We start from the raw sequence: 19,612 nt of genomic DNA, 5'->3' as shown, positions 1-19,612 counted from the left end.
AACAACTTTTCACACAGTTGTCTTTGACACCCTAGGTGTTTAAATTGCAAAACAAAGATTAACAAGGTAATGTCATGAATGTAAAGTTCAGGAAATTAAGTTTCAACAAAGCATCACATATATTATCAGGATTAGGAAAAAGTGAAAATATGCAAGTTCAAGTAAAAAATTCTTATAACTTTTAAACCATGTCATTTAAGCCCTTACAAAATTATAGGCATAACCATCGTGACTAGGGTAATGAATATCTAATACGACTCTAGGGGTATGAAATTGTCACATGAAATGATAAGATGTTTAATTAGTAGTTTCTAAAATTTCAAAAAAAAACTTCCAAACCTTTGCTCAAGTGAATTTGATCTTGAAACAAAAATTGTAGATCTAGAAAAGTTGAGCACTTTTGGTATTCAAACATTTTTTATTTGACCTCTGAAAATAGGAGAAACTTTTGTTTTACAAGCAGGCCCCTGTCTTTCTTTCTTTTACCTTTTCAACCCCTCCTTCTATCGCTGTCAGATCTGCTTACACGCGTCGTGGAATGTTATAGAATAAGAAATAGCACATAGTATGTATCTTATACTATTGCTACTTGTTGGTATGAATATTATATTAATTCTATTAAACTCCTTGCGGTATGTGGCAATACAGTACTTCTATTTTCTCTGTGTAGAGTTCGTACAAGATCGTTCGTGGGGACTCCCTTTGGGAGATAAAAAAAAAAGGAGAGAGTGGACTACTCACTCCCTAGTCATCGATCACTAGCTAGCTACACCTACACGGAGTCGTTGTCTAGTCGTCCACCCCATCTTCATTCGTTCCTCAAACAGTTGTTGAAGCCTGCTCCAATCCAATCCGATCTGATCCAATTCGTCGGCAGGTGCGTGGAGCAAGGGCGCTTGGGACGGGAGTGAATCAATCATGCCGAGGAGTCCGCAGCTAAGTCTGAGCGGCTGCAGCTCGCTCTTCTCTCTGTCCAGCACCAGCACGAGCCGCGACAACGACAGCGCTGCCGCGGCGCCCGTGCCGCCACCGCCGCCGTCTCTCCACCCGCTGCCCCCAGGCCGCCCTCTTCTGTCGCTCAGCGTCGGCGGCGGTGGGGAGGAGGAACAGGAGGATGAGGAGGAGTACCTGCTGGGCGGCCTGGATCTGCAGCTGACTGGGGCCGGCGGCAGCAACAGCAGCGGCTGCTGCGACGGCGACGACGAGCGCAAGAACATCCGGATGATGAAGAACAGGGAGTCCGCGCTCCGCTCCAGGGCAAGGAAGAGGGTAGGTGCCTAGTATGCCTTGTTGCTTTCTTGGATTCTCTTGAAAAATAGCAGCACGCAGTTGGTTGAATGGTTGATGCCTTGCCTGCTGAAATGAATAATTTTTAGTCTTCTCCTCTTCTCTTCTCTCTGATTATTACTAACTGCAGTAGTGATTGGGTGCAAGGACAGGCGTATGTGCAGGAGCTGGAGAAGGAGGTTCGTCGCCTGGTGAATGAGAACCTCAAGCTCAAGAGGCAGTGCAAACAAGTACACGACGGGCTAGGCCAATCTCATCTTTCTTTCTTTCTTTCTTTCTTTCTTTCTAGGCTTGTCTGTATTCTCTGCACAACACAATCAACCTAACCTTGTCTGTATTTTGAATACTTCATATAATGCAGCTCCAAGTGGAGATGGCTGCACTGATCCAGCCAAGCAGCAGCAGGAGTAACCCCCACATCAGAAGAGCTGCCTCCTCCACTCAGCTCTAGCTCCTTACTTGTTATGTTTCCTTGCAAAATTTTAGTATCTTCGTCTTCATTAGCTACAACTCCTTGGACTGTGGTACAAGGGGCGTAAAAATAATCATCCTCTTGCCAATGCCTCGATTATGTCAGTTGCATCTACTACAGCTTCTGCTGATCCAGCACCTGCTCTTTCCCAAGACCTACCGAGGAAGAAGGCCAAGAAGCAGGATCCATCATGGATGAGGACAAGCTAGCTAGACTGCTTCTTCTCTGATGATCTGATCCATGAATGTGCAGTGCTTGGGAGTTGAATGGAATTAGCTGACACGAGATCCGTTGATGGAATGGAAATGAGATTAATGTTTCATGATATGGGTCGATCGTCTGTTCGCGTCCGTTGCTTCCTCTGATATCAGTGCTCATTACTCATGCCGTGTGCAGCTAATAGCTTTACAGCTTGGAGGAGCCAGAAGAAGGCAGTTTTTTAATTTACTATCCCAATTCTCTTCTGGCCCCTGTAGGAGCCAGAGTATATTGCTATTAGTGCATGTCTTTCATGTGGACGAAAGTATTTATCTATCTATCTATATACTGTAAATCAAGAGTCTGAAAACTAGTGAAGTGATTAATAAAACCAACATGTTCGAGTCACGACATCATTTCAAAATACAATAAATAGTCCTGTTTGCTTGGAGAGTTGGATGAGATAACTCTATTCTAATTTTAGTATGTTGAGTATCAATCTTCTGAGGTGATCTAATCCAGAAAATACATTAAGAAAATTAGGATGCATGGGATGATCTTATTCTAACTCATCGCATGAACCAAACTTCCCCAGCCATTCTAAGCCATCCTGGCGTAGCCAGGATTAAACTTTACCTATGACTGCATTATTGATAGTTTTTAGTATAAATATTAAATATTAACATTTTTAGTTAAATCCGAAGTAATTTGATTTAGCACAAATAAACTCAGGGTAATTTTAGTGGGAGGTGTCATGGCACAGTTATCAAAGTTGTGAACTATGTAACCGATATATCCCTTCACACTTCACCTTCTCTGTTCTACCATATTAGAAAATTTAAGGGTTAATTGGATTAGTACTATTACAATTTTTCAAGTTCAGAGGTCTACCATTACAATTCGTCTATTTGGAAACATACCATTACAATTTCCGCTCTATTTGATTCATACCATTTTCGCTTCCAGTGACATTGGACCCACTTGCAGATCGTATTGTACGAATTGATCTTTCGTATGGCTCATTTCACCTCGAGCCACACCTAGCCGTCGGCTCTGCACCTTCTTCTTCGGCGGCGGCTTGAAACCCGCCCAGATTCTGGTCAGCCTCCAATTCTGGAAGCTATAGGAGCGGTCGGAGTGGCTGCCGGCGCCGGCGGCCTCCTCCTCCTCGCCCGCTGCAGCAGCGCCGCCGCTGCAGGCAAGCTTTGTGTGCAACCCCGACCACGGAGCGTGGTAGCGCCTGCCGCCCCCGACGACATGGTGTCGTGGTGGCCGCACGGGCACAAGGGCCTATTCCTCGTGTTCGACCCAGCGGTGTCGCCGGACTATGAGGTGCTCCTCCTCCCGGTACCGCTGCATGAATCGGTGGGCGACGGCGGCGGGCTGCTGCTGGAGTGGACGCTGACGCGCAACATGGACCTCGCCGCGCACGCGTGAATGCTGGACCTGCTGCACCACACGCCATCCAATCCAATTGTGTCCCACTCGCGACGGAGGAACCCACTGGCCGGAGCGGCGGCGGCAAGTGCGTGTGGTTCTCTGACGAGGATGGCGCGCCGGCACCGGCGCTGGAGGTGCCGGCGGGGTGGGCGGGGCCGCCGGCCGCAGAGCCGCGGGAGGTAGCGCGTGTCAGCGGCTCCGTGGAGGAAGGCGCTGCAGGAGATTGACCTTGTTGCCGCCAGGGCATCCGCTGGGGAGGAAAGGGAGCATGCCGTGCCGACGCGCCGGCCGGTGGCGGCGGCGGCCGGATCCGACTCGTCATCCACGAGCTCCGCCAGAATGTAGAAAATGGCATGAGGCAGGTAGAGGAGAAATTGTAATGGCATGTTTCCAAATAGATGAATTGTAATGTCAGAACTCTAATTTTGAAAAATTGTAATGATACAATCCAATTAACCCTAAAATTTAATACCCGTGACACATAACACTTCCATGACACTCCTGTTAAGACCAGGTGATACCCCGCGCGTTGCTGCGGGATTTTTTAAATTAAATTTGAACATGAAATTTGAAAGTAAAAAAGTTAAAATGATTGTATAGCAACATTCACAAAAAAATCGATGAAAAACATAAACAGATGGCCCTAGTGGACGTTGATGTGGCATTTGATATAATGGGTTCCTATATGATGTGGATAACTTGTATGCTAAGAGAAATAGAGTTAATGACTTTAGTGGGTATATATGCTATATAGATTATATGAATTTTTCTTGCATGTTTTTTTTTTCAGTATTGGGTAGAAATCGATAAACTAATAGAAGTAACATCAATAGAATATTTGATCACATTATAAAAGAATATGTGCTCAAAGAAATAGAGTATGTATATGAGTTTTTACGTTAATAGATTAAAAATTAAAAGTATTGCAAAAATAGAGTATGTATATGACTTTACATTAATAGATTAAAGATTAAAAGTATTGCACATAGTAGAGGTCATATGGATATTTTCTTGTTTATTGAATCTCGTAAAAATCGATAAGCTAAAAGAAGAAACACCAATAGAATATTTGATCACATTATAGAAGAATAGGTGATGAAAAAATAGCGTATGTGTATGATTTTACTTTAGTTAATTAAAGATTAAAAGTATTGTATACTGTAGAGTTGACATGAACATTTTTTGTAATTAATAAGATAGTTGAAAGTTAGTGGAACACTTAGTGGAGAATGACGTGGACACCTTGCATGAAGAGAGAAATAGTTAGTGGGTGCTATCTATATATAATTGGTCTAACGCAACACTTTTTGGAACGGGGAGGCCGCGGGCTAAACTACACTGTTCTTGGCCGTCCATCCACGGATGAGGGGCTCACAGGCATCGCAGGCCGTATCCTTCGTTTTCCTCTCGCAGGCCGTATTACAGTTACAGCATCCTCCTCCCCCAATCTCATTCAATTCAATCTCCACCGCCGCCGCCGCCGCCGCCGCCGCCATGTCCCCGTCGCTCCTCCTGCTTCCCTCCTCCACTTCCACTTACAGTAAGAGGGTTCCGCCTCCGCGGTCACGCTGCCTCTCCTCTCCCTCGAGCGTCTATTTCCCCCCGCGGGCGCCCCACCGCATCCGCCTCGTGCGCGCCGCCGAGCAGGAGCAGCCCAACGGTGCCGCCTCTGGAGGCGACGCCACGGCCGACCCTATCAACAACGGCCTGGTTAGTATGGTTGCCCTTTCCTTCCTTCCTTTACTCTATCATATCAATCCTGCATAGTCTAGGATCTTAGCTACATACTACTAGAAAGTGTGATGAGATGGGCATCTTCCAATCTTAATAACGTCTCTAGATCGTAAACCACGAGCACATACATCTCCCGCCGTGCCTACTCATTTCACCTCGACGCTCGGCGTTTAGCGGATGGGTGAAATTTTGGTATAAAGATACAAATTCTCACATGTTCATGGAGCCAGCTACAAAAGTCATGCTTATGTGTTGTTCCCTTCCTTAGCAGCCCAAGAACAGGAGGGATATTCTCCTAGAATACGTAAAAAATGTCCAACCAGAGTTTATGGAGCTCTTCATAAAAAGAGCTCCAACGCAGGTTTGTTTTCATCTCTTCATTTCTATGTATAAAACCGGCCCATGATTTCATAAAATATACTTATATGCTGTCATTCCCTTCGATATGTTCTCTTAAAGGTTGTTGAGGCCATGCGGCACACGGTAACCAATATGATCGGGACTTTACCACCACAATTTTTTGCTGTAACTGTTACTACGGTAATGGGAGCTTCTAATTCCTATGCTTGTTTTCCCTGTCGCACATTTACACGACACTTGAGTATTTTGTTGTCACTTTTATGACATGCTCGATTGCCTTTTATGACACAACACAGGTTGCCGAAAATCTGGCTCAGCTTATGTACAATGTCCTAATGACTGGGTACATGTTTAGGAACGCACAGTACCGGCTGGAGTTGCAACAGAGTTTGGAGCAGATTGCTCTTCCTGAACCGGAAGAAGAAAAGGTAAGCTGTCCACCATTGTCACCATGTACTTCTAAAAGGTATATGTTTATGATTAAACGATTGCCATGCTCATATCCGAGCTTTTTATGATTACAATGTACACAGGTCCTAGTGGTGCCTTGTGTATTCTTTAAGTAAATATGGCTCAGAAAGTTTGTCATCACCTTTAAAGTTTGCCGCTTTTCACTAGTGCCCTTAGCTAAAAAGCTCCTCTGGAGAACTGAGAGATTAATATTTAATAGATATGTAACTATCTTGATGTTGCATTAGTTCAAAACTGCGTGTTCTGTATTCAGCTCTCTGCCTTTACATGGTAGCATGTATTTAATGGTGCTGAGGACACAATCGAAAGGAGTAAAGGACAATATGTTTTTGCAATCATTAATCTGCTGTGATTCATTTAAGCTCTTCTCATAGGAAGTATGCTTTCTGACTACACGACTAGTGGGGACGAGAACAAAGGAAGCCCCCATTATATTGTTTGAGAAGAAAATTTAACTGTCATAGTTACTGGTGCTTGTGTCTCGCTATTTTGTTCCTGGACTTAAGATTGGATTACAGAATGGATGTTGGTATGCCATATGATTGCTTGGTTTGTGCCACACCAAGAGCTTTCTTTTGTCCTACTCCTTTGTATTCCTATACTTGCTGATCTCTCTTCAATCAATGTTACAAGGAGATGCTGGTAACCAGGTTTTTCGGTCCATGTGTTTAAGCTTATTACTCGACTATCGACTATCGTGCTCCAAGAATCACACTTCCAACGAACTATTTTGTGGTCTTGGTGTTTGAACATTTTTGGAGACTTGTCATGTGTTTTAACAAAAAATTTCAGCGCATGGTTTTATGATGTTTTGGTTATCATGAGATGATAAAATTACAGATGGAACTCCTATGAGCCCCATATAGCTTTACATATTTGGTTCCATATGCAGAGTTTACTAATATGAATGTGATGCATTTGTAGGATTCACCAGATTACGCTCCTGGAACCCAGAAAAAGGTAACCGGGGAAGTAATCCGATGGAACAAGGTCACTGGACCTGAGAAAATTGATGCTGTGAAATACATAGAGTTGCTTGAAGTAGAGATTGATGAGCTGAGCCGTCAAGTTGCAAGGAAATCCTCGCAGGGAAGTAATGAGCTGCTGGAGTATCTGAAGAGCCTAGAACCTCAGAATTTGAAGGTACATACATGAGTTTGTAGATTTTCTTCCTTTTTTTCAAAAAGAAAAAGATGTGTTTGTTGATTTTTACGATGGTGCTTTTGTTTCCATCCATCCATCCATATCCATCAAGAGGAGCAGAGGATATATCTGTTGATGGATCTTACAAAGGGAAGCTGATTGCAGGAACTGACGAGTACTGCTGGGGAAGACGTTGTCTTTGCTATGAATGCATTCATAAAGCGTCTCCTGGCGGTCTCCGATCCAGAGCAGATGAAGGTGGGGGATACATAACTGCATGGCTGATATTGTGTCTTATGTATCTGAAACAAGGTGTGGCTTGCAGACAACAATGTCGGAAACAAGCGCGAAGCAGCTGGCCAACTTGCTGTTCTGGTTGATGATCGTTGGGTACAGCATGCGCAACATCGAAGTGCGGTTCGACATGGAGCGGGTGCTGGGCTCTCCCCCAAAGATTGCCGAGTTACCACCTGGAGAGACCATCCAGTAGTCAAGAAGATGGAGGCCACCGGGACTGTATTGTACTGTAGATGGAGGGGAGGCTTTGAAATGTTTTGGGTACATTGCCTGCTGCTTTGATTAGTAGAGAGAGATTCTATCTAGTACTTGATTTGCTCCTATCTTCCTTGTTAGTACTACATGGTTGATTTGATGATACAAAGATGAACTCGGCCAATGCTTTGGCTTGACTAGTCTTTTCTTTTCTTTTGCTGTTGTGTGTTAATTTGGCAAATTTTGCAAATATGCAATTTCCCAAGTCCTTCGAGGCCAAGTCTTATTTTGAAATTAATAGTAGACTCTTTAAAAAAAAGAGAGAAACAAAAAGGAGGCCAAGTCTTCTTTGCATTGCAGTGGTTGACTGACAGGTGGGTCCAGGGCCGCATCCTTCCTCCTTCCCTTCCTTCCTGCCAGTTCTCCTTCCCCACTCGCACGCAACCAACCGAGCAGCCAGTCGAGCGAGAGAGGGAGAGAAAGCAAAGCAAGGCACATCAATCGAAATCCGATCGAAACCCTAGCACGCAGATCCGAACCGATCGATGGCCCGCTCGCCGCCGCCTCCCCCGTCGGCCGGCGGCGCTCAGTACGCGCAGCAGTTCCTCAACACGGCGCTCTCGCAGCGGGGGCCCTCCGCGCTGCCCTACGCCGAGGACGTCAAATGGCTGATCCGCAACCACCTGGTGGCGCTGGCCGAGGCCTTCCCCTCCCTCCACCCCAAGGCCGCCCTCTTCACGCACAACGACGGCCGCGCCGCCCATCTCCTCCAGGCCGACGGCACCATCCCCATCCACCACGCCGGCGCCTCCTACAACCTCCCCGCCGTCATCTGGCTTCCCGAGCCCTATCCGCGTTCCCCGCCGCTCGTCTTCCTCTCCCCTACCCGCGACATGGTCATCAAGCCCCACCACCCGCTCGTCGACCGCTCCGGCCTTGTCGCCAACGCGCCCTACCTCCGCTCCTGGGTCTTCCCCTCCTCCAACCTCGTCGACCTCGTCCGATCCCTCTCCCACCTCTTCGGCCTCGACCCGCCCCTCTTCACCAGGAACCCTCCTCCTCCTGCCGCCGCTCCGACGCCTACCAATCCCTCGCCGCAGCCTCCGCCCCCGCGGGTCTCCCCCTCCCCCTCCCCCTCCTACAGGCTCGGCGGCTTCCCCGCATCGCCCCAGCTCGCCCCCCGCCCGCCCCCCACCGAGGACCCCGCCGAGGTCTTCAAGCGCAACGCCGTCGTCAAGCTCGTCGACATGGCCTACGCGGATGCCGCCGCCCTGCGGACCGCGCGCGAGGCCGAGGTTGACGCCCTCTTCACCGTCCAGGCGGAGCTGCGCCACAGGGGTGATCTCGTCGCCCAAGGGGTGCGCAAGATGGGGGAGGAGAAGGAGGCGCTTGAGCGCCGCCTGCAGGACGTCATGATGGCCACCGATGTCGTCGAGGCCTGGGTCACGGAGAACACCAGGAGAGGCAACACCCAGGCCTCGGAGGACGCCATCCAGCCAGCAGATGTGCTCTCCAGGCAGATGATCGAGTGCACGGCCGCAGATTTGGCACTCGAGGATACCATCTACGCGCTTGACAAGGCCATTCAGGAGGGATCTGTGCCCTTTGACGGCTACCTCAGGAGCGTGCGCGCACTGTCACGCAAGCAGTTTTTCCACCGCGCCTTGTCTGCCAAGGTTCACACTGCACAACAGCAGGCTAAAGTTGCTAGCATGGCAGCCCGGGCACCACAGTATGCATCCTAGTGATGATGGTCAGTATACTTGCTTGGTCTACAACCAATCCGATTTTGTCTGTCTCAAGTGACTTATAAGTGATTCTCTGTGTAAAGTTGTATGCCATGCCTGTTTATAACGATTACTTGATAGGACTGGATGGATAGCAAAGAACTTGTGTCAATAATAACTTTGAGTTTGAGTTGGGTCACATGATGTCATGTATGGTTTTTGAGCTTGCAGTCCATGTTGTGTGCTTTGTTTCTGTTCATTACAATTACTTTATAGTCCAGATCTTTAAATGTCTTGTTCTTCCTTGGAGATGAACTCACTTCATCCTGTTTATACAAAATTTAAGAGGCCTTCTTGGTCCTCATTTGTTAAGTGTAGTGCAATCATGATGAAATTGATGCATTAGCTGTTTGAGATTGCATGGGTTCATGGTCACCTTTGGAAGGTTGGATTTTCGTTTCTTAGTTTCTACTGGCGCCTATGTTAAAGCTGGGTATTGTTAAGTTGATCAGTTCTAAGTTCAGGATAAGGTTGCTAGCATGGCACCACAACGCAGTATGCAACGTAGGAATAATAGTCAGTATACATGCTTGGTCTATAACCGATCTGATTTTGTTTGTCTTAAGTACCTACTATAGTCTGTGTAAAGTTTGCACTGTTTATTTTACTGCTTACCAGGAAGGGGAAGATACAATTTTTGCCTGTCACTATTACTTGACACTGAATCGATGGATACGAGCCGTAGTTCGAATTGTGTCACAGGTGGTGATGTATGGTTTTGAGCTTGCGAATTGCGATGCATATTTCTTTTTGCAGTTATTTGATTGCCTCATGATTGTACATCCACGTGAAGTTCTTTTTGTGGGAATTATACCTGTTTGTAGAAAATTTCATAGGCCTGGCCTCATTTGTCAATTGTCTTGTTGCAACCATTCATGGCATTTGCTGATTGCAATATATGTTGATTCATCGTTACCTTTGGAATCCTATAGATTCACATTGCTCTATAGTGGGAACTAGTATCAAGGCTGGGTTTTGTTTTAACTTACTTGATTACTTGATCAGGTGCGATAATTGAATGTGAATCACCTTACTATCTGTCTGATATATAGTTATATAGAAACTGATGTACCATTTTGTCAGTATCAATTTCTAGAGTTGAGCTGGTAGCTTTTGTTCTGGATAATGGGTTGCTTTCAGCTCACTTTCGAGTGGATTATGTTACTAAGTTGGTGTTATTGCCATGCCTGCTATGCACCATAATTGTATGATTTCCTGATAGTGTTACTAAGTACGCTTTCAGCTCCTAGTTGTGTTGGTTCGGTTGCTGCAAATGCATTCAACTCGTTCGCCTATAGAATTATTAATTATGTATGTATCAAGCCTAAACAATTTTTATACAACTTGGCTATGTATAACCAAGAGCCTTATGTTATGTTTTGTTGAACATTCGAGGCGTTGCTTTTGCATATTGCAGCAGGGCACGTTCGTTCAGAGCCACAAACCAGCAGCGGCTGACCTTAAAGTTTTCAATGGCAAGAAACGACGAGTTGCTGGAGGAGCTTGCAAGCATATCAGGGCAGCCTCTAGCCATCATATTTACTCCCAATTCCGCCAGTTGCCACACCGTCGCCGTATATGCTTGCTTGGGAGCTCCATGGTCAACCTCCTGTCCTGTACTCAATCATGAAGATGAAGTTGATTGCTTCGGTCCTGTTTCTTATTTTGCTTTTCACTCATGATACCTTTGGACATTGTGGAGAGGCCGCAATTTGAATTTTATTTGTCTTGCTTTGTCTGTCCTTAATTCCTTAGGATTGTTTTTTCCAGCCACATTTATTTCTGAAGCACTTTTGATTAATTTATTTATTTAAGATCTAGTATATATAGTCGTACAAGAAAAACAAAGAAAATTGTCCTAGCACCCTATGCATTGCATGTAATTTGGGCACCTTAAAGAAAGAAATTTCAACTCATTTACATAGCAGCAGCAGCAGCCCCTCGTGTTGATCCAGAGCCTTTGTGACGTCGCTCATGGTGGGCACCTTGGCAGGCAGCTAGCCCATGGCCTAACAATTGGCGGGATCTCAGAGCCGTGCTGTGGATGAGCCGCTGTGACCGACCAACCAAACCAACTGCTAGTCGTGCAGGCACTTCCTTTATATTTTCCTGTCATGTAGATTTTCAGTTAGAAAGTAGAGCAAACGCCTCCGTAGCATAGTGGTATTGCGTTCGCTTCGTAAGCGAAAGGTCGCGAGTTCGATCCTCGCCGGGGGCTTTTTATTTGGTTTAGATTTTTTTTCCTTTCTAGGGGAATAAATAAATATTTCCTTGGTGTTTGTGCTTGTTATAGCTGCAACCGTACGTACTCTACTCTACTTATTTGATGATGAAATGTGTTGTACTCCCTCCGCCCCATAATATAAGCATTTGTTGACTTTTGCTGATCACATTTGACAGTTTGACAATTCCTCTTATTTAAAAAATTTATAAAAAAAATAAAAACAATTATGATATACTTAAAATATATACGATGATAAAATATGTCATAACAAAATAAATAATATTTTCATAAATTTTTCGAATAAAATGAATGGTCAAACATGAATCGCGAAAGTCGATAAATATTTATATTTTGAGACGAAGGGAGTAGTAGGTAGTTGCATTGCATGACTTGGTAAGAGATATTATTAGAAGGTTTATTACTAGTGGACCGTCGTAGTAATGGGAAGGGAGGCAGGGACAGGGAGGGGAGTCGTGCAAGCAATCCAGCCTAAGGAAGCCCGGGCAAGACTTGGTAAAGGGTTGACTTGACAAGCCCCCACAGCCGGGCTCCGACTCGGAGCAGCTCCGTCCGTCCCTCCCCTCTCCCCATTCAACGCGCCGCTGATTGCAGTTGAGACAGCGGAAGGATCACGAGACTGTTCGGCTGGTAGAATGAATAGTGCTCGACTGGTAGAATAAATAGTATTATGTAAGAGAAAATAAGTCGAAATAAGCCAAACCACAATGTTGATCAAATCAGCCGAACAGGCTATGGATTATTCCGGCGCCGGCAGCGGCGGCGACAGCGAGCTTGAGGACGACCCATCCTACTACTACCAGGAGCCGGAGCCGGCCTTCATGTGCCCTCTCACCAAGCAGGTGATGCATGACCCTGTGACCATCGAGACGGGGCACACCTTCGAGCGCGAGGCCATCCTCAAGTGGTTCAGGGAGTGCAGGGACAGCGGCAGGACGCCGACGTGGCCCCTCACGCAGGCGGAGCTGCGCACCGCCGACACGAGCCCCAGCCTAGCCCTGCGCAACGTCATCCACGAGTGGAGGGCGAGGAACCAGGACAAGGAGCTCGAAAAGGCCAAGCTGCAGCTGCAATCCCAGTCCCAGTCCCAGCAGGACGACGACGCCCTGCGAGCTCTCGGCTGCATCTCCCACGTGTGCCGCGCCAGCGCCGCCAACAAGAACCTGGTGCGCAGGCAGGGCATCATACCCGCGGTCGCCGCCAGCTCAAGAGCAGCAGCCCAAGGGTGTGACCGCTAAATTAAAACTCTAATTAATTGTAATGGCCGTCGTTTGAACACATCGGATTCATTAACTTAACGGTTTAATTTGGCGATCCTTTCTCAATCCACGTCCCGATCGAAACATCACCGATACTCCCACGCGAAGGTGGACGCAGATGATACAAGCACGACACCAATTTAAAAATGCAACAAATATACATAAGACTACACCCGAAGTTTTACAAACCAAGTTTGAATAAATACATAATTTACAAACTTTGTATTACTGAAATCCGGGTCCAACTAGAGGAAAGGGGCCTACAACTACCAAAAGTGTACCCTATGGAGATCCATAACTAAACGTCTTGCTCCACAACCTCCCATCCCTCTACATCCCGGCGGATGAACTTGACGCAGTAGGAACAGAAGTCTATGTCTGCGTGTCCTGAAATAATTGTGGCAACAAATTCTGAGTATACTAATACTCAGCAAGGCTTACCCGACCAGTGGGTATAACTTAGCCCACATATCTAGACATGCAAGGCTTTTGGCTGGTGTTATTTTGCAGAAAACAGCAACTAAAGTAATTCCTCACTTTCCTTATTTTAGCCCAAGTTCTATGTAAATTAACATAGTCTAATATTTGCATAACCAAATATAGAGCAAACATAGTGGAACAATAAATAATAATTCATATGCACATCAACATAAGTATAACCATTTTTCCATCACAACACTACACTGCGACGCAGTGACCAAGGTGCTCATATCCGAGAGTGACTGACGGCGAATCGATTCGATTTAACCTTGCAAGGAGGACATAACCAACACGGCACGCGTATGCCCCGTCGGACCACACGCACCAACCATTCCCCTCCCCACCTCGAACTACAGGAACCAGCCCAACGACATATGGTCAGCCGAGCTCAACGTGAGACTACCAAAAGTAAACATATGCATCCCCGATTCTCCGCAACTACTCGACTCGCCCCAGGAGTTGGGTGCGGGTTCCTGTACTTTTGAAGCAAAGCAGTACTCGGCTTACCAGTTTCGATTACCTCCTACTCCTGGCATACGGTTAGTACAGTTCAAACATGATCAGCAGGGCCAACAACGGCTCGGTCCTTAACCGACACAGGCGGAACTACACCTCTCCCGCCCGGTCTCCGATTCTATTCTTTCTTTCATTTCAAGACTTCCATCCACAAATTAGTAACTCATATCCGGAAACATAAAGCTATCTTATATCTCGCGAGTAACCAAGAATTACTCGACTTCTACCGAACTCTATCTAGCATAGCATTTCTATCGTCCTATACATACTAGTACAACTCAAGGACTCCTAGGGTTCATGCAACTAGGATTTCAAACAACTCCTAAACGTAATGCATAAGTAATAAATACATATATAGGTGTCATAATTTAAAATTAATAGGATGTGCACCGGGGCTTGCCTTCGGGCTGCGGCACAGAACTGGGGTCAGACGAGCCTTGGGCCGGGTGCTCACACCTCTCCTCCTGGGCTTGCGTCGGCTGCTCCTGCGGTGCCGCAATCACCTCAAATACGGCGCCCTCAGCTGCGGATGCTACACGTATGCATATGAAGTAAATGAGTGCAGCTCAATGATGTAACTACTCTACTTCAACTGGAATACCCTGCGGACTGTCCGCGCCCAAGTGGCGGACCGTCCGCCGTACCATTCTACCGACCCACCAGAGACAACAAAGTCTCTGGAACAATTTCTAATCCTACCTGCGGACTGTCCGGCCCCCCTTGGCGGACCGTCCGCAGTTCACGTATTCAATCCACCAGAGACGGCAACATCTCTGGACAAAATCCTAGACTCTACTGCGGACTGTCCGCGCCCAAGTGGCGGACCGTCCGCAGTTCAATCCTGCGCACCCCCACCAGAGACATCGTCTCTGGACAAACCTCAAGTTCAACGGCGGACCGTCCGCTCCCCTATAGCGGACTGTCCGCAGTCAATTCTGCTAACCCACCAGAGACAACGTCTCTGGACGAAACCTAATCTGATCGGCGGACTGTCCGCGCCTCCCAGGCGGACCGTCCACGATACCTAGCTTCTGACCCGCGCCGCAGGCGGCAGCAAGTGCGGCGGCGGCCGTTCACCGGCGCCGGCGACGCACCACGGAAGGGAAAAACGACCGGGGAGCACAAGGAACTCACCACGAATCCATTCCCGCGGTCGGTTCGAGCGGAGGACGACCGGAGAAGCGGATCGACGTGGAGCAAAGCTTCAAGCACCTCCAATGGCAACCGGCGGTGGCGAGGGATGATTCCTGCCGTAAGAAGCCGGTCTAGGGGTTGGGGAAGGTGGAGGAGGTGCCGAGGAAGGTTCCCGCGCGAGGAATCAAGGTTTGGTGGCCGGAGGAGAGAGATCGACGGAAGGGGGCGACGACGACGCGAGCGCTCGTTCTCCCCTCGGCTCTGGACGGAGTGAGGAGGAAGAGAGGAATGACAGGTGGGTCCCACGACCATCCAGATAAATATCTAGGCGTTGCCTGGCGGACTGTCCGCCGATCCCGCGCGGACTGTCCGCGAGGCAGGTGTTACAAAAGGCCCGCCTCAAGTCTCTCGAGCTCCTCCGCCTCGTCGTGGACAACGACGACACCAGCGACCTCGACGCCGTGCTGCTCTACTCGGCCATGGCGCTGGAGAAGCTGTCGCTGCAGTCGGGGAGGCTGACGGCCGTGCCGGAGCCGGCGCCGCGGGGCAAGGCCAAGGGCCTCCTCCTCATGTGCCGCGCGTGCCTCAGGGGAGGAACGCCGCCGCCGCCCGGGGCGCTGGGCACCTGCCGCGTGCACAGCGGCTTCTGCTCGCTGCGTGAGAGCTTCTGCTCGCTGCGTGAGAGCTTCTGACTGGCGGAGGGCGGGTGCAAGGCGGTGGAGCGGCTGGTGGCGTGCCTGGAGCACGCGGACGAGCGGGTGGTGGAGGCAGCGCTGGCCGCGCTGTCGACGCTGGTGGGGGACGGCGTGGCGGACGCGGCGGAGGGCGTACTGGTGGTCAGCGAGGCGGAGGGGCTACGGCCCGTGGTGGAGGTGCTGGTGGAGAACCGGACGGAGGCGCTGCGGCGGCGGGCCGTGTGGGCAGTTGAGCGCATCCTGCGCGTCGAGGACATCGCACAGGAGGTGGCAGCGGACCAGACCATGGTGTCAGCGCTCGTCGAGGCCTACCGCAACGGCGACGCCCGCACCCGGCAGACGGCGGAGCTCGCACTCCGGCATCTCGACAGGATACCAAACTTCTCCAGCAGCGCCTTCCACCAAGCCAAAGCCAGGCCCAGGCAGTAGCAGTAGCAGTGCTGCTCTCTTCTGAGTGTGCAATGCATGTATATTTTGATTCGTGTATGTGTTTATTATATAAACAAACGCAGCACCGTATCCGTATGAGACAACTACGACTCCTCGGTTTGGACAGTCAGATCCTGAATGCCCAAATCTTGATAGAGACCATGCGCGTATTCAAGGACCGCCCGATCATCCACGCCACTCTTCACCTATGCAATCCAAAGCAACCAACATCAGCCACCAAAAATGCATAACAATAGCAGGCTTTGCAGCTCGGTGTCAAAGGGTTTTACCCTGATGAACAGAGATCCAACAGCCTGACCAGGTACAAGCTCCCAAAATCGACCTTGCCATACGTCGGAAACATCTTCACAAGCAATAATCTGGATATATATATATATAACCTCCTCATGTGTCTGACAGTCTGAGTGCACCTTTTTTTTTCTCTCTGTATTGAACCAAGCAAACGTCTAGCTGAGCCACTGTTTACCTGTCTGGAACACTTCGCAAATGCTGACGGTGGCACATTGCCAGGTGCAATCTGCAGTAGGATATTACCAGTGGCTTTAAACAACGGCAAAACAAGCATGAAAACTGCCACCGAGACAATCCCCAGGCACAGAACTTCAGCATTCTCGATCCTGCGAGTTTTAGCCCAAAGAGAATTAGTGAATAGCCACATGATAAGTGGTAAGCGCAGAGAAACCATAAAAAATATATTTACCCCAATGAAAGAAACCAAGAAGCTAGTATCAAGCCAGCACTGCAAAATAATGAACAGGTGTCAAGTAAAATCAATGTTTGGCGACTGGCAAGGTACCAAAGTCTAAAATGAACAAGGGCGGTGCATGCATGTACCTCCGTATCGAATCTGCCAAGACATGCAAACAGACCGAGTGGTAATTCATATCCTCCTCATTCCTGTAAACTGGCATTCATAAATGAGATCGCGTTAATCAAACTGTTTAAGTTCTAATTCTTACATGGGGACAATTACAATTTGCCATTGCAACAGAAGCAGGAGGACATAAGTTGCTTTGATACCTATGTTAACACGAGCATAGTTCCGAAAGAACCAAACACCAAGCAAGTTAACCAAAAGGTTGGTGACAGCAGAAACAATGAGATAATGCCTGAAAGACAGTTTTTTAGAAGACAACATGGTGTCAGCATGAACCCACAGAAAGCAAAGAAAGACAGGAGAATGTCATCCCATCTGACGACACTTGACATAGATGGCACTTGTGCTCTGATTCATCTTGCATAAACGCATGCAATGCTTCAACTGCCAAGGAGAAAGACAGGAACAATAGAAACACCTGTCTACACAAAGAAGCATATTGTGGTGGTCAAAATGTTAGCACGAAGCAAAAGGCCAGAAAGGGCACAAGCACAACAATGTTAAAAGGCAAGTACAGTACTAAAAAAACAGCCAAATCAATATGCACATAAGCACATGAACAGAGTATTCAGTTAAGTGGTAGAGACAGTATAGTGCACATGATAAGCAAGTGAATAGAAACACAATGGATGAACTTCAGCGCTGTCATCAAACAAATGTTTAACAGTACTGGCATGTATAGTTCACTTCTTTCCATTTGGTGTCTGTACACAAACGGGAAAGACGATGGAAGTTAACAGAAAATGGTTGAGATAAGAAATCTAAACTTCAAAGTTACAATTGCATGCACATGTATTAGTAAGATAGAAAGCTGGAAGCTTACCGCATTTGTGAAGGCAGCCAGAACCTCCAACCTTTTGTACCTGAAAGAAAGCAGGTAACAACGAGTAAAAATATAGCAGAGATGAATAGCACTAGAGCCGAAAGCAAACAAGTTTTATAGCACCCATTTAGGAAAAGGTGGTTGTCAGGTGGGCAAAATCATAATAGGTGTGGCCACGGTTGAACAGTAATTTGTGACAATTTTTTCAAGAAAACAAAGGAATCATGAATAGGTAGTTAGATTGCATAAAAGAAGATGAGACAGGAAAAAAAAGGGAAAAGTCCAATTTTTACCCTCGAACTATCGCAAAAGTCTGATTTTCAACCTTCAACTACGAAACCGGACAACATAGGCCATCCAACTGTCAAAACCGGGCAAATTTGGCCCTTGGGGTGATTTTGAAGGTGGTTTTGCATTTTCTAAAAAAATTAAATAAATGTAATTAGATTTAAAAAATCAAAACTAATTCACATTAAATCAGAAAAGTATGAAACTAGTACCAAAATTTTTCTAAAAATGCAACCTATCTATTATTGCTCCATTTGAATCTTATTTATTAAAAATAATAGGCATAACTGCAAGTAACCAAATATTATGAACATAAAAAAATAGATCTGAATAGCTCACAAGTCATGTGACAATAGATAGGTTACATTTTTAGAAAACTTTTGATACCCATTTCATAATTTTGTGACTTAAAATGAATTACTTATAAATTTTTTAGTGTAAAATTGAATATTTTTAATTCTCACAAAATGGAAAACCACCTTCAAAACCACCCCAGGGGGCAAATTTGCCCGATTTTGACAGTTAGATGGCCTATGTTGTCCGGTTTCATAGTTGAAGGTTGAAAATTGAACTTTTGTCATAGTTGGAGGGTGTAAACCGGACTTCTCAAAAAAAAAAAAACTATAGCATAGAAAGCCGACAGGGAATAAGGTGACTGACCCATAGGTGTAGAGGTTATCAGGCTTGGTTCGAGATGCAGCCATTGCGAACAATAAGAAAGTTAACAGGCCGCATCCAAAGGTCAGGTGGAAAGCATCTGAAACTAAGCCTGCAAAACAAGGGCACCAGTGATGCTTGCGCTGCATTCTTCTGGGGTTCTTCCAGCAGCAGAAATGAAGCAGAAGATGACGAGGCTGGGCATGAAAGCAGACTGTGTAGCAGATGCAGGATGCAATAGAATATGATAGCATGCTGTGCACGCAGAATTGCTAGCAAGTTGTAGCAATGAACCAATGGATGAACCACTAGGATAATCTAATGATGTCGTAATCATGAAACACTTGTAGGAGGCGGGTGGTTCATACCTACGCGTCCGGTGAATAGGCCGACGGCGAGCTCGGTGGCGGAGTAGGCGACGTTGAGGGCGAGGAGGAGGGCGAGGCGTCGCATGGGGCGGCTGGCCGTGGCCAGGAGGAGGAGCTTCTTGCTGGGCTTGGGCCCCTGGTAGGGCGGGGGCATGGGCATGGCGATGGAGGAGTCGGAGCGGGCGAGGCGCGGCGTGGCGGAGTTGGAGGAGAGCTGGCGGGAGAAGGCGAGGCGGCGGTCGCCACTGCTGACGACGCCGTAATTGGCGTTCCACGCTGCCTTTGCCGTGGGGGTGTCCATGGCTGCCGCCGCCGCCGCCGCCGCCGCCGCCGCCGCGCTCGAGGAAGACGAGATCTGCGGCCACTGCTATATCGGGCTGGGGTGCCTTTGCCCTTTGGTCAATGAGAATCACCCACCACAACCCACGGCCCACGCGAC

The 19,612-nt window shown here is 47.5% G+C and overlaps 5 protein-coding genes and 1 non-coding gene across 10 annotated transcripts; 5 read left to right on the top strand and 1 right to left on the bottom strand.

The window, feature by feature from the left end:
• The first annotated feature begins 736 nt into the window (after positions 1-736).
• LOC120657740 (bZIP transcription factor 27-like) lies at positions 737-2,365 on the top strand. 2 transcript variants are annotated; one of them, XM_039936165.1, is made up of 3 exons: positions 744-1,269; positions 1,440-1,517; positions 1,649-2,206. In XM_039936165.1, exons 1-3 carry the CDS (start codon positions 919-921, stop codon positions 1,736-1,738), a joined length of 519 nt encoding a protein of 172 aa, XP_039792099.1. In that variant the 5' UTR covers positions 744-918; the 3' UTR covers positions 1,739-2,206. The 2 variants fall into 2 exon arrangements, with proteins under 2 accessions (XP_039792098.1, XP_039792099.1); XM_039936164.1 differs by having other exon boundaries at positions 737-1,269; positions 1,440-2,365.
• Positions 2,366-4,744: 2,379 nt separating this feature from the next.
• On the top strand, positions 4,745-7,813 carry LOC120657739. 2 transcript variants are annotated; one of them, XM_039936162.1, is made up of 7 exons: positions 4,745-5,107; positions 5,400-5,492; positions 5,591-5,671; positions 5,788-5,919; positions 6,887-7,105; positions 7,271-7,363; positions 7,431-7,813. In XM_039936162.1, the coding sequence occupies exons 1-7, from the start codon at positions 4,760-4,762 to the stop codon at positions 7,593-7,595; spliced, it is 1,131 nt and encodes a 376-aa protein (XP_039792096.1). In that variant the 5' UTR covers positions 4,745-4,759; the 3' UTR covers positions 7,596-7,813. The 2 variants fall into 2 exon arrangements, with proteins under 2 accessions (XP_039792096.1, XP_039792097.1); XM_039936163.1 differs by having other exon boundaries at positions 5,403-5,492; positions 7,431-7,808.
• A 201-nt stretch (positions 7,814-8,014) lies between these two features.
• On the top strand, positions 8,015-11,219 carry LOC120657738 (protein ELC-like). 3 transcript variants are annotated; one of them, XM_039936160.1, is made up of 2 exons: positions 8,015-9,350; positions 10,780-11,219. In XM_039936160.1, exon 1 carries the CDS (start codon positions 8,143-8,145, stop codon positions 9,340-9,342), a length of 1,200 nt encoding a protein of 399 aa, XP_039792094.1. In that variant the 5' UTR covers positions 8,015-8,142; the 3' UTR covers positions 9,343-9,350; positions 10,780-11,219. The 3 variants fall into 3 exon arrangements, with proteins under 3 accessions (XP_039792094.1, XP_039792095.1, XP_039792093.1); XM_039936161.1 differs by lacking the exon at positions 10,780-11,219 and adding an exon at positions 10,003-10,759; XM_039936159.1 differs by having other exon boundaries at positions 8,016-9,350; positions 10,802-11,219.
• A 311-nt stretch (positions 11,220-11,530) lies between these two features.
• TRNAT-CGU lies at positions 11,531-11,602 on the top strand. The gene has a single exon. It is a non-coding gene; the product is annotated as a tRNA-Thr (tRNA).
• A 758-nt stretch (positions 11,603-12,360) lies between these two features.
• Positions 12,361-16,139, top strand: LOC120653795 (U-box domain-containing protein 24-like). Its single transcript, XM_039931464.1, has 3 exons — positions 12,361-12,851; positions 15,344-15,647; positions 15,717-16,139. Exons 1-3 carry the CDS (start codon positions 12,361-12,363, stop codon positions 16,137-16,139), a joined length of 1,218 nt encoding a protein of 405 aa, XP_039787398.1.
• Positions 16,140-16,161: 22 nt separating this feature from the next.
• On the bottom strand, positions 16,162-19,612 carry LOC120657737 (metal tolerance protein C2-like). Its single transcript, XM_039936157.1, has 10 exons — positions 19,174-19,612; positions 18,809-18,917; positions 17,861-17,900; positions 17,379-17,455; positions 17,181-17,269; positions 16,995-17,064; positions 16,861-16,899; positions 16,627-16,777; positions 16,430-16,519; positions 16,162-16,345 (listed from the first exon to the last, which is right to left on the bottom strand). The coding sequence occupies exons 1-10, from the start codon at positions 19,472-19,474 to the stop codon at positions 16,244-16,246; spliced, it is 1,068 nt and encodes a 355-aa protein (XP_039792091.1). The 5' UTR covers positions 19,475-19,612; the 3' UTR covers positions 16,162-16,243.

This window comes from Panicum virgatum, chromosome 1N (assembly GCF_016808335.1).
Source record: "Panicum virgatum strain AP13 chromosome 1N, P.virgatum_v5, whole genome shotgun sequence".
Taxonomy (NCBI): domain Eukaryota; kingdom Viridiplantae; phylum Streptophyta; class Magnoliopsida; order Poales; family Poaceae; genus Panicum; species Panicum virgatum.
This window is presented reverse-complemented; position numbering and strand designations above follow the sequence as displayed.

Bases quoted from the DNA above. Each gene is read 5' to 3' on its own strand.
- LOC120657740 (XM_039936164.1), top strand. From the start codon at position 919: ATGCCGAGGAGTCCGCAGCTAAGTCTGAGCGGCTGCAGCTCGCTCTTC. The intron at 1,270-1,439 runs GTAGGTGCCTAG...GTGCAAGGACAG, and splicing joins GCTCCAGGGCAAGGAAGAGG to GCGTATGTGCAGGAGCTGGA.
- LOC120657739 (XM_039936162.1), top strand. From the start codon at position 4,760: ATGAGGGGCTCACAGGCATCGCAGGCCGTATCCTTCGTTTTCCTCTCG. The intron at 5,493-5,590 runs GTTTGTTTTCAT...GTTCTCTTAAAG, and splicing joins TAAAAAGAGCTCCAACGCAG to GTTGTTGAGGCCATGCGGCA. The intron at 7,106-7,270 runs GTACATACATGA...AGCTGATTGCAG, and splicing joins TAGAACCTCAGAATTTGAAG to GAACTGACGAGTACTGCTGG.
- LOC120657738 (XM_039936160.1), top strand. From the start codon at position 8,143: ATGGCCCGCTCGCCGCCGCCTCCCCCGTCGGCCGGCGGCGCTCAGTAC.
- LOC120653795 (XM_039931464.1), top strand. From the start codon at position 12,361: ATGGATTATTCCGGCGCCGGCAGCGGCGGCGACAGCGAGCTTGAGGAC. The intron at 12,852-15,343 runs GTGTGACCGCTA...ATAAATATCTAG, and splicing joins TCAAGAGCAGCAGCCCAAGG to GCGTTGCCTGGCGGACTGTC. The intron at 15,648-15,716 runs GTGCACAGCGGC...TGACTGGCGGAG, and splicing joins GGGCGCTGGGCACCTGCCGC to GGCGGGTGCAAGGCGGTGGA.
- LOC120657737 (XM_039936157.1), bottom strand. From the start codon at position 19,474: ATGGACACCCCCACGGCAAAGGCAGCGTGGAACGCCAATTACGGCGTC. The intron at 17,901-18,808 runs GTCAGTCACCTT...GCTTTCTTTCAG, and splicing joins GATAACCTCTACACCTATGG to GTACAAAAGGTTGGAGGTTC. The intron at 16,778-16,860 runs GTAAATATATTT...TAAAACTCGCAG, and splicing joins TCTTGGTTTCTTTCATTGGG to GATCGAGAATGCTGAAGTTC.